Here is a 12,445-nt window from a genome sequence, read left to right on the forward strand (position 1 = left end):
GTACTGTGTGTGTTTGTGTGTGTGTGTGTGTGTGTGTGTGTGTGTGTGTGTGTGTGTGTGTGTGTGTGCGTGTGTGTGTGTTACCGTCTTTTCTAACTAAGATGTGACATCCCAAATAGAAACTCAGCCCACAGAAATAATGCGATTGAAATAAATATAAAGAGCATCTAATTAGTCAAGGGTATTTGCGCTCTCAAATGCTGGTGCAGACTTCCAGACGCTGCCGCACAGTGAATAATTTTCTGTCAATAATTACAAAATGATTAATTTCCAGCCTCAGAATCCTGTTAGAAAACAAGTTGAGTGAGAGTTGGCACTTGAGTCAGCGGGAACCTCGTTAACCCGGGAGCTGTTGGAGCGACGCGCGGACCAAGCGGCCAAGTCTGGTGAGACCTCGAACTCGCGTTTCATCAATCAGGACTCCGAAGTTTGTTTTTTGTTTTTTTTTTTGTTTCTCGCTGACAAAAAAAAAAAAAAAAAAGTTTTTCGACACGCCACTTGGACGCGACTCAGCGCCGTCATCCCGCGGAGAGTTGGCAAAGCATGGGTGCGCCAATTAAGTGAATGTGTGTTCTTCCTTTGTTTACTTCCTGCCAAATGCAGCAGCGGTAATCACACATACACACACACACACACACAACACCATGTCACTGGAGAGAGGGGGTTGGGGTACATGGTCAGATGTGACGCTATCCGCGGAGGCGGTGACAGCGGCAGTGTGTCGTCTCCTGTTACAGGAGAATGGGGGCGACAACTTACGGAACATGTAGCTTGTAGCGTTGGGCTGAGTTTGTCCAGAGGTGGCGGCGATGCAACCGCGGGCCAGCCGCCGCCACAGAAGACCTCGTGGTAGAGCTTTGCTGTTTCTCGACGCGCTCTCCTGGATGGAGCGGAGGATGTGGACGGCGGGGAGAGGAGGGGGGAGGGAAGGGCGATGCAGGGGAAATTATATCCCGATATTTGCAAGGTCACATTTGTTTGGAAGCTAAGCAGAATCTGCACCGCTCTAGCTGGACTCTCTTCGACTCTTTCTATATTCTGACGCTTATCTTGCACTCAAGGTCACCGCAGGGACCGCGCGCCCGTCTATCAAACGACCACATATAGACACATCCAACCATTCACCCTCTCATACTAAAGTCATATCGAGACGCAACCCATTCACATGTTATATAGAGACCATATTTCTGGACTAATCCGCTGCTTTTTTCACACGTTTGGAACACTGCGGCTCAAACACCGATGCGGGTAATTTATGGATTTAGCCTCGTTACATCGGACCAATAAAATTACAGTGAAATTCTGAGGCCGTTCAATTCCGAAGAAGACAACTTCCAACGGTTATAGCGCGTGGGAGGAAGACGAAAATAGCAATCAGCTGGTGTAGGACAAAGCGGGGATAGAAAACGAATGGATGGAGGGACTTTTCCTTGTGTTATTCATTATTAATCTTTTCCATCAGCCGTGTTACAGGCACTGTTCGGAATAAAACATTTCCAGTACGTATTTGTGGATGTTACTGGTATGTATTTAAATCAATTTAAAAAGTAGGTAAATATCTCACGTTGCAATGTGGACACCCGCGGCTTATAAATACATGTGGCCTATATATGTAAATAATTATTCATTTTTAGCCGGTGCAGCTTATATTCAGGTGCACTCAATGTCCGGAAATGAAGTTATGCCCTTCACCCTGTCATTTAGAGGCACACACAACCATTTACTCGCCTTAGAGAAATAACTGTTCACTCTGTTGCTCACACATCTTGTATACATTCAACCATTCACCCTCTCATTCACATGTCTGGAAAATTCAGGGTCTCCAATCGACCTCCTGTAAGCAGTAGGGTCATGTTTCGATAATTAAATATAATTTGCGACCTATAAAAGCTGCAAAGCCGTAACCTCCCCCAAAAAAATGTGAAAACGTTTTCTACAGAATAAGTTTGAAAGTAAGTTAAAGTGGATAATAGGGAGGCGAACAATAGATGTTACTGAGAAATGAACTCGGGAGCATCCAGGAAAAAAATGATTTGTAGAAAAATAGATAGATATAGAAAATAATACAACGCACCTTCCGGGTGTCTTCCTGTGTGTGTGAGAGTTGTCTGTGTGTTTGTATGTGTGTGTGTGTGTGTGTGTGTGCTTGTGTGTCGAGAGGGGGTTTGATAATTACACCCAAACATCACTTTCGTAATCCTCCAAATATCACTCAAGAAAGATAAAGCATTCTTACAAGTCAGTCAGAGTGAGAAGCGGATGGATCTGTGAGAGGGGAGGTGATTCAGTGCCGACAGTGACGTCTTGTTTCTCTGAATAATATACGTGTGTGTGGAGTGTGTGACCATGCTGCTATGTGTGTGTGTGTCTCTCTCTCAGGTACACGTCAGGTGACGTGCGTCTTTGGGACACGTTGAACTGGGACCTGAACGCCTCGTATCTGAAGACCAACGGCCTGTCAGCGAACACAGACCCCAGGCCTCACGTCTCGCACGTTCAGGTCAACGAAACAGTGGCCGCGGCCGCGTACGAAGATGGTAAGTGTGTGTGTGTGTGTGTGCGTGACAGAGAGAAAATATACATTGTAAAACCACACCAAAATAGGCAAGAAAGTTTGATTGCTATTAATTACAAAGAGGGCAGAATTTACAGTGACATTAATTTGCAAAGAAATTAAAGGATATTATCAAGAATATATTTAAAAGAAATCACATTGTATTTTGAAGAAGTGTATTTTACACAGTGTGGTCTTAACAGTCTGAACGAAAATCATCCGAAGGGATGAAAAATATTTCTTGTTTAAAAAAAAATGCTCTGAATATTCTCAAAAACTAGCAAGAAATTAACAAGACATCAAATGAAAATGAATCAAAGGAGATAGAATTCGAGAAAAATGAATGGCAAGGACACAAGTGATCCGAGTCAGGGTTCAATGGTTGAAGTGTTTCCTGTCATATGCACAGTCTGGAAACCTGTTTCGCTGTATTGTAAATTTCTTACTGTGTCATCCGCGGTGAAGCCAGATAGAGAGTAATAAATAAAAAAAAAAAACATACAAACATACCGTCGCAGCCGGATGTAGCACAGAAATGTAAACGGTATGATGTGTCCAGGCTGCGTTGACGTCTGGAGCACCGAGACGGGCGGGGAACCGCTGCACCACCACCAGATCCGGGGCGGTGTCGGCGCTCTGGCCCTGAGCCCCGACAGTCCGGTCCTGTGCTCCGCCTCCGGGTCAGAGGTCCGGCTGGACGGCGCCGATGACCGCGGCTACTGGAGGAGCCTCTGCCAGACCCGCCTCTCCCAAACGGTAAAAAATGGCGGAGGGTGTATTCACGCACTCGTAGAACAGATTTCGACATCTCTCTCTCCTGTGCGGCAGGTGGAGATCCTGGCTCTGGTGCCTGGGAGGGCGCAGAAGCGCCCCCTGGTGGCGGCGGCGGCGGGAGAAGCCGTTTACCTGCTGGATCCGACAGAGGAACAGCCCAAGACCCTCCACCAGGTGTACGGACACCCCGTGACCTGCCTGCACGCCTCCGGCTCCCACGTAGCCTTCGGGGTGAAGCGCAGCGGCTGGGCGATGCACGACGGCGGGAACAAGGTAGGGATCTGCTTTCCTGTCCGCTTCCTGTTTACGGCCTCGTTCAGAATCGGAACCAGAAAAAACGTTATTTGTCCAATTGGGGTGCACATGGGGTAGCGGCATCAAATTGTGGACATCAAATAATTAAAATAGAAATATATAATAATAAAAATAGAAATTATATATAAATATGTATACAGTATACCCTTGTTTTTCGCGGGGGTTACGTTCCAAAAAGAACCCGTGATAGGCAAAATCCGTGAAGTAGATACCTTTATTTTTTCTTACAATTATTATACAATTAATGCTGATGCAGACTCCATCCTTACTACAGTCTTGTTGCGGACAGTTGCAACTCTTTTTGCATCCTTATTCAAACTTATTGCTGCTGTCGTCCTTATGTTTTTTTCCTCCTTCTTAATGGAAAGAAAGGAAGATTCATTAATTCCGTAATGCCGACCTACAGCCGCATAGCTTTTACCTTCCCTTAGCATGTCCAGAAGTTTAACTTTATCTGTGATAGATAGCATCTTCCGCTGCCTTTTGGGCCCTGCAAGGTGCTTTTGTCGGTCCAGAGCGTTTTGTCAACATTATGGGTTTTAGAGAAACTCGAAATTGCAAGAGAATTTGCACGTACGTAATGTAAATTTGGCAAGCTGTTTTACGTACGTGTACATATTAAACTGCAACATTATTGACGCACAGGTAGAGAAGAAGCGGAGTGACTTTTTAGCCAATCAGAATGCAGAACACAATGCACGATGCAAATCCGTGAAGTAGCGAAACCGTGAAAAGTAAACCGCGTCATAGCGAGGGATCACTGTAATTAAATTACTATACAGAATTGAGCAAATTGTAAGAATTGCATTTTAATAAATTCATCACGAGCAGCATTATATTTGGCTGAATGGGGGCTGCTGAGAATTGAGGAGTTGGACAAAGGTTGTCCTTCTCTAGGTTTTGCATCACGCGTTCTTTCAGCAGGAGGCACAGCATCACCCGGATGTTCAAGATCAGCTATTTATGATTGGAATCAAAGATTGTCTGTTAATGTGCAGAGGAGAGTGAACGTGTCGGTAGAAGGAGGCTGGAATAGTGGAAGACTTTAAATGTATTCATGCCCCGGGGGAAATTGTGAGGTAAATACTTCCCATACTGGGAGTCGAACCCGGGCCGCCTGGGTGAAAACCAGGAATCCTGACCGCTAGACCATATGGGATGTTGTGGGTGTGAGCTGCGGCACATGGGATAGCACCATCAAATTTTGAATATCAAAAAATTTTACATAAAAATAAAAAAAATATTATAGAATAAATCATCGCTCTGCATTTATATAATACATCTTTATTTATATGTATAATTATATATAATTCATATAGTAAATATATCATGAGCGGCATTACACTCGGGTGGGGTTTGCAGGATTGCTGAGATGTGGATTTGGACGCCTCTGGGGACGAAGGTTGTCCCTCTTCTTTGGTTTTTGCATCACGCATTCGTTCATCATTGGGAGGCAGCTTCGATTCTTGTTTGCAGTGGTGATGGACGGGCTGACAGATGAAGTCAGACAGGAATCTCCATGGACCATGATGTTCGCAGATGTGATCTGTAGTGAGCAGGTTGAGGAATGTCTAGAGAGGTGGAGGTATGGACTACAGGTAGTGGAGCGAATAAACGGGAATTTAATCGACACCTGGCGTGAAGAGGATCAGGAATGAGTCCAGCAGGCAAGCTGTTTTGGTCACATACAGAGGAGGGGTGATGAAGATGTAGGTAGAGGACGACTTCAAATGCGTCCATACCCCTGAGGGGGAATTAAGAAGAAGATGTCTTCCCATACCGGGAGTTGAACCCGGGCCGCCTGGGTGAAAACCAGGAATCCTTACCGCTAGACCATATGGGATGTTATTAGGCCACCTACTCTAGGTGTTCCTACCCTTGCTCCCCACATCACGATGTCATCTGATAAGAGAAGATTAATGGATATAGAGGAAGGTACCATAATTTCTATAGTATTGAATACCTGAATATAAGCAGCAACGGCTAAATATAACTAAATGAATATATGTGTTCATATATAGGCCGTATTTGTCTATAAGCTGCAGGTGTGAGAAACTTTTTTTTACACGTCTGTGGAGGATCTCAGTCATCCAGGTCATGGTGAATTCTTGTCGAAATCTTGAATTTCTTAAGTTGAAGACGCTTCGCCCCCCATCCGAGATGCTTCTTCAGTTCTAATGAGCTTTTTTGGGCGGGTAAAGGTTTAGGTGACTTGTTGTGTAAGTGGAAATTCAGTGTAACTTTTAATTAAGTGCGTACCAGTAACAGCCACAAATATGTACTAGAAATGCTTTTGAAGATGAATAATAAATATCACAAGGAAAGGATAGTAATTTGGAATAGTTTACTTATTTAATATGAAAGAAAACAAGTCAGATTTTTTTTTTTTTGGCTGTGATTTAAGCAGGAAATACTTTTCAAGGATAAAAAACTGAAAAGTTGGTGAATATTATGCTGGTGTGTTTTGAGCATGCATTTCCGTTCTGCAAGAGCCAGCCGTCTGTTTTGTGCGGTTGGTAATAATGAAGCGCGTCGCCGGCGGAGACGGAACAAAAGTAAATCGCGGGAGCCTTGAATGTGTCCAACCTCCGGCGTGGCGCTTTGAGTCGTAAACACAGACGCTCCAGCAGAATGGGCAAGGTCGCCCGTACGGCGAGGGGAAAACACACAAGGTTTCTTTTTGGTTCTTCTTATGGAGCAAAGTTTGTTTTCTTTGTTTGTTCTGTTTTTGTTATTGTAAACCGTGTTTTACGGAGGTTGAGGGGGACCGCAGACGTGTCGGCCCCGTCGTTATTTTAAACAGCGTCCACGTTTCGCTTGGGAAAACCGTCCAAACTGTCTCACGAGGCGTTTAGGTGCTTCGCAAACACTGCCCTCCCAAACCACCGGATCCCATCGGAATTCAATATGCAGGACCTGCAGGGGTTTGATTTATAGTAGAAAGTGGGAGCCTAAATAGGGACAAGCCCTCAACGGGCCCTTCCCTTAATTCCCACAGCCCTTGAATGCATCCCCGAGATACATCTGTTTGCCTCTTATAGTCATGTGTTTCCAAGGACCCCACGGCACCCTGAAGACTTTATTTAGAGGGCTCAAATAGCCGTGAGAGACGGTCCCGGTGGGGCCGGCGCTGGCTGGGGCCGCCCGGCGCGCTCCGAGAACCCTTAGCCTCGTGCCGAACAAAACAAAACAAAACAAAACAAAACAAAACAAAACAAAACAAAACAAAACTATAGAAATGCACAAGCGCAGACCTTGGACTAAAAACACAGTAACAAAGGTGACAAGTCCAAACCAAAAAGAGGAATATCACTAAAAAAGCAGCGTGTTTGGCGGTTAACGGTAATTCAGTAAACTTTAGTTAACACCTTGATACCTTGACTTATGAGTTTATTGGTTCTTTGAGAGAGCCTGGATTGTAGTCCAGACTGGACTACAATCATGGAGGAAAGACCAGCTAGACAGCCGGTTGCCGCTGTTTGGCGGCCATCTTTGTTTACCCCCTAAACTTTACCTTTCGGACACGATCGCTCTGGTGATGCGTTCAGTAGTCGTCAGTTTGCTCGCGTCCTTCAGTGAACTCCAAGTCTGTTCAACACCGGTAACCATGGCGACAGTTGCTAAGTGTGTACCCAGTTTTTTAGAGAGAATGGTTGAGGTCATGGTTTGTTCCGTAACAACTACAGTTGAACCTTGACTTAAAAGTTGAAGGTGCAAATTCATATTTTGCTCGTACATCAAAATCGTATTTCCCCATTAAAATGAATTAAAATTAAATGTCGTGTCATAGGGTTTTTGTGTCAAACGCTCGTCTTGCTCGCTCCTATTGTCTCTTTTCACCCTTGCTGTTTTTTTTTTTCTGTCGTGTATTCATATCCTTGATGTTGTAGTTTTCTCTACTGTCTATTATTTGTGGTTGTCTTTTGCGATCTTCTAATTGTCTCTCAATTTATATTCATATTCATATTTACTTGATGCTACAAGTGTTACGCTGCTGTGACAAAAGAATTTCCCCTGTGGGGATCAATAAAGTTTATCTGAACAGCTCCAGGTTCAGATCACAAAGCAAAAAATCGACTCCGTAAACTCTTAAGTTGATGCTCTGGTAAGTCGGGCTTCCACTGTACACGTGATTGCATGTTTATACTGCAGTTGATGTCACTTTTGGTCCTTAAAAGTACTTCAGAAATATAATATCCCCCTCCAAAGTATAAAGTAGTGTCAAAAATGCAAGTGCCTGAAACCTGTAATCGATGGCACCCCTTGAGTGAAGTTACCCCCCGTGGGTGGAAGTATTGATCGCTGTTATCGGCGGGTCTGATTGCGATGATCCGACGTGTCTCTGGTGTCTCTGGAGCGGCGGCCCAGCAGGTTGTGTGTCTGCGCGGCAATCTGTTTGCAACTAAAAGGTCTTTGGCAGAGCGGCCCCTCTGACATCACCCCGGTTAGAAAAACACAGATGATGTGCAATGTGACTGCAAACACACACACACACACACACACACACACACACACACAGTGGCAGCGCTAAAGCCCCACACAGTGGACTACGAGGAGACGGCAGCCTCAGCTGTCCTGAAACAACCCAGAGGAGGCAACAAATTAACAATCAGCAGTAAGAGTAAGAGAGGAATAAACATTTCAGAATGAATAAAAATAAGTTGACGCTTTATATCAGGATACCCTTTTTCAACTGACTCTTTTCTTCACATGCTAAGGTAACGAGGATCACATGTCTTGAAGTGTCCTCTTAGTTTCATACCAATTCTACATGAGTATTGCCATTTCTTTTATTTATAAATATGTGACTGAAATTAGCTAGCAATTTACTATTACATTTTCACATTTGTGGTGTGCATATATATATATATATATGTCTTCTTCTTCTTTCGGCATTTCCCAAATCAACCTTCTCCATCTAACCCTATTCTCTGTATCCTCCTCTCTCACAAACACTACCTTCATATCCTATATATATATATATATATACATATATATATGTATATATACACACACACACATACAGACACAAATATATATGTACATATATGCATTTAGAATTAATGCACAAAAACTATTTGTAAAGTTTTGTCAATAATGATAATAATTCCAGTGTGTGGTGTTCATACCAGTGTTTGTCCACTAGGGGGCAGTGCAGAGTCCAGGGTTACCTTCCAAGTTCCAGACAACAGAAATAGACATAAACAGAGGCGGCGGTCTGTGCGACCGTTATCAAAATGGCGGCGTGCGGATGGAGAATTCTCTTCTCTCGTTATACTGACGCAGTGTTCGCACTTTAGCATTCTGCGCAACACCGCCCCCCCAGGGTGTCTGCTGGTACTGCTTTGTTTGTTAAAGCCATGACTAAATGTCAATGTAATAAGCCTCTGAATTTATTTTTTTTAAATAATGTTGTTATAATACTCACCATTAATGCGACTTCTAGTGCTGCATGGATTTGCTGATGTCTCAATGGTCTGGTTGGTACTTGGTGAGGTTAAGGTTCGTGCAAGCGTTGGGACTTCCATCCGTTAAAAGCGATCGTAAATTGTGCTTGATGTCAAACATGGACAATACAGCAATACTCACACGCTGCAGTTTGTGTTATGTGACAGGAAACGCGTTCTGAGTTTTTCGCCGGGTCCATATGCGGAGTTGCTGCTAGCTAGCTTGCTCAGTGGCTCTTGGCACGCTTTCTTCCTGCTGTCTCTTGCAGGGTAGTTTGATGCAAAGGTAGCATGGCGCGTGTCGAAGTGCCGCTTTACATTTGAACGTTTCATCGCCGCAATTTTGTCGTTGCAAATTAGACACACCGCAGAACCCGCCCTTTCCACAAAAGCGAATTCTTCGGTCCATTCATTCTGAAATGTACGATACTCGTCATCTCTCTTTCTTTTCGCCATCTTCTTTGTCGAAGGGTTAGCTTTGAGCTAATGACCGAGCAGACTGATTCAAAAGGGGGCGTTTGCCGGTTTACCCAGCAACGGCCAACATAGGCCAGTATCATCCCATTTAAAATAATGGACACTTGCTCCTGCAGCCCTGAACAGGACATGAGCAGTGAAAAATCGATGGATCGATTAAAACAAGCGAGAATATTTTGTTTTATCTGCGAGCCGGCCCCACCTGGCTCGCGAGCAATGCTATCGATATCGCTCAAAAGCCCAACTCTCACCTTGTAAAACCCACCAAGGGTCGTTTTACCACCTCTGACCTTCGGCTGTTGACTCAAAACAACAGCCTCTCGATGGCGAGTAAATAGTCCACAGTCGCCACCTTTGCAAGTTAATATTCCTTGATTTGTTACGCGGGGGATTTTCAGAAAACAAACATATGCTTCATTAAAATCTGTCAAAATACACGGCAGCCAGCATCAGCGGGGGACTTCAGCTCACACCTCCCGAGCGACACTTTTTTTTTTTTTTTTCTTCGCATTAGCTGCTTTCTGGAACCTCAGCCTCGGTTGTATTTATGTTTTTTCCCATCGCCGCAGCGGCTGAGCTTTCCCGAGGCTGGACGCTGCTGGTGTATCATATCTGGGCACGGGCGCGCTATCCTTCTGCTCCAGGCTTTGTCTTTATGGGTGTAACCAGTGGGCATCTGTGTGTGTGTGATTGAATCCGGTCTCCTGATCCTCATTACCGCTCGTCGTCCTCCTGCCAGTGGACCAGGGGCACCAGAACACCCCCGACACACACACACACACACACACACTCGCGGCTCATGGCTGGTGTCTCAGCTGGCAGGCGATTATCCACTGCAGCGAGTCCACAAAGTGCTGGTCCAAAGCCTGACCTCTCCTTGCCTCAGAAGCAGGCAAAGCTAAATTAAGGGTTTCTGACGACGGCCTGTTCACTTCTCGTCTCATATCCTAGATTTTCTTTTAGCCTCTCGCGACCCTAAACCCTTCCATGAAGACTTCCCCGATGTTCGCTCCCTCCGCTCGGCTTTGGCCCCGACACGCGAGACCGACTTGTGGTGTCCCCCTAGTGGCCGTGAAACTAAACCACACCAATCATTGTGAAATTAAGCAAAAAAAACTATCACGTCTGCAAGGTACGAAATTCCCGACACCCAAGATACCCTTTTTATTGCATTTTTAATTCATGCATCTTCTTGCTGTTCAGTAGATTTGGCGGCGGGGGCTGTAATTTAAATAAAAAAAGACAATAATAATAACAATGAAATCACTTGCTAATTATCTGTAATTGTATATAAACTGGCAGCGTGAATTTCTGGCAGGTTCTCTGGTTTCCTCCCACACTCCAAAAACATGTTTATTGGAGAAACTAAATCGTGCAGTGAGTGACTGAAGATGCGAATGGTTGTATCTCCCCGTGGGTGGAAGTATGGAATATTGTGGTATATTTTCCTCTCGGGCCCGCAGCTCCACCCGAACCGACTCCGCGTTTTTTTTTGTTTTTGTTTTTTTTTTTTTTTTAGATATTTTTATTTTCCCCGACACCAAACCAGGAGCGGCCAGATGTTTTCAATTATCCAGGTCGGCGGCGACACAAAGGTTTTTTTTGTGTTTTTTGTTTCCTTCTCCGAAGGGCCGCGGTAATGAACGGATTCCTCATCCGTCTCGAAGCGGCGGCGGTAATTGCATTAAAACATCCATCAGTTTTCTTTGTCCGCCCGGCGCCGCCGCTCCGCCAGGTGCACCCGCCGCCTCCCAAGTCGCACTCACTGGACATACGTGTACTTGTTGATCTATTTCCCTTTTTTTTTTAAACTACCGGCCGTAAATATCCCCTAGTTTCAGCGGGCCGACGTCCAACAAAGACATCGACGGAAGCCATAATGATTTATCCGGCGCGTCGGGCCAAACCTCATTTCTGCCTCTCTCTCTCTGTCGTCCACCTCTCCTTCGCTGTCCAAATCCTATCAAGCTGTCATTTCAAAGTCTGCTGTGATTTGGGCTTTGCCCCGGGGTGATGCACAATTAAAGCTCCGCTTGGCCCAAATAAAGCGCTCACACACACACACACACACACACACACACACACACACACACGAAAAAAAAAACTGCTGGCACCCTCTCGAGGCTTACATCATTCTTTTTCTCCTCGCTTCAAACTTCTTAATCTTGGTGACTGTCGCTCTGACTCTCTCTCTCTCTTCATCCGCTTTTACTTTTCTTTCTACCCTCTGGCTCTACGTCCCCCTCCCATCCCATCTTTAATTTCTTCCATGTTTTAATTATTCAAAGGCAGTTTCACCCGGCAGTTACCCCCCCCCCCGCCCCCCCCATGTTTTCTTTCCGTCTCATTTGGACGGGGGGGAAAACATCAGCCTGCTAATCGACCAATCAGACAGGCTCCGGATGACATCATCGCAACTTGGCGGAGGGAAAGTTTTGCGGCGCCCTCGCTCCGATGCTTTTTTTTTTTTTAAATTTATCCCAGATTTCAAAGGTGCGGGGCGAGGAGGTCCCGTCGCAGGTCCAGGTGACCTCCGTCCGCGGGGCGAGGAGGAACTGCAGATGTTCCTCCAACCACATGAGTGCCCACACTTTTTTGGCTTGCAAGCTACTCTTATAATGACCACGGCAAAGTGATCTGCCAGCAGTAAAAATTATATATATGTGTGTGTGTGTGTGTATATGTGTTTCCATATATATATTAATATATAGATACATATATTTGTATATGTACGTATATATGTATATCTATATATGTATATGTTTATGTATATTTTTGTATATCTGTATGTATGTATAGAAACATATGTATCTATATACATATGTATATATGTATGTATGTATACAGTATATATATGTATATGTACACATCAAATGTA

The 12,445-nt window shown here is 44.7% G+C and overlaps 1 protein-coding gene and 2 non-coding genes across 4 annotated transcripts in view; 1 reads left to right on the forward strand and 2 right to left on the reverse strand.

Moving 5' to 3' along the window:
- The window catches only part of fbxw8 (F-box and WD repeat domain containing 8), a 29,004-nt gene that overhangs the window by 7,314 nt on the left and 9,245 nt on the right, over positions 1 to 12,445 (forward strand). For both annotated transcript variants that reach the window (XR_015107872.1, XM_086169791.1), the window contains exons 5-7: positions 2,380 to 2,537; positions 3,114 to 3,310; positions 3,383 to 3,601. Coding sequence is in view for 1 of the 2 variants with exons in the window: in XM_086169791.1 (XP_086025917.1) it covers positions 2,380 to 2,537; positions 3,114 to 3,310; positions 3,383 to 3,601 (574 nt within the window). In the remaining variant the exon portion in view is untranslated. The remainder of the gene's footprint in view (positions 1 to 2,379; positions 2,538 to 3,113; positions 3,311 to 3,382; positions 3,602 to 12,445) is intronic.
- trnae-uuc (transfer RNA glutamic acid (anticodon UUC)) lies at positions 4,731 to 4,802 on the reverse strand. The gene has a single exon. It is a non-coding gene; the product is annotated as a tRNA-Glu (tRNA).
- Positions 5,415 to 5,486, reverse strand: trnae-uuc (transfer RNA glutamic acid (anticodon UUC)). Its single transcript has one exon. It is a non-coding gene; the product is annotated as a tRNA-Glu (tRNA).

Source organism: Fistularia commersonii, chromosome 22, assembly GCF_037954325.1.
Source record: "Fistularia commersonii isolate RoL2024-O1a breed Wild chromosome 22, RoL_Fcom_v1.0, whole genome shotgun sequence".
Taxonomy (NCBI): Eukaryota; Metazoa; Chordata; class Actinopteri; order Syngnathiformes; family Fistulariidae; genus Fistularia; species Fistularia commersonii.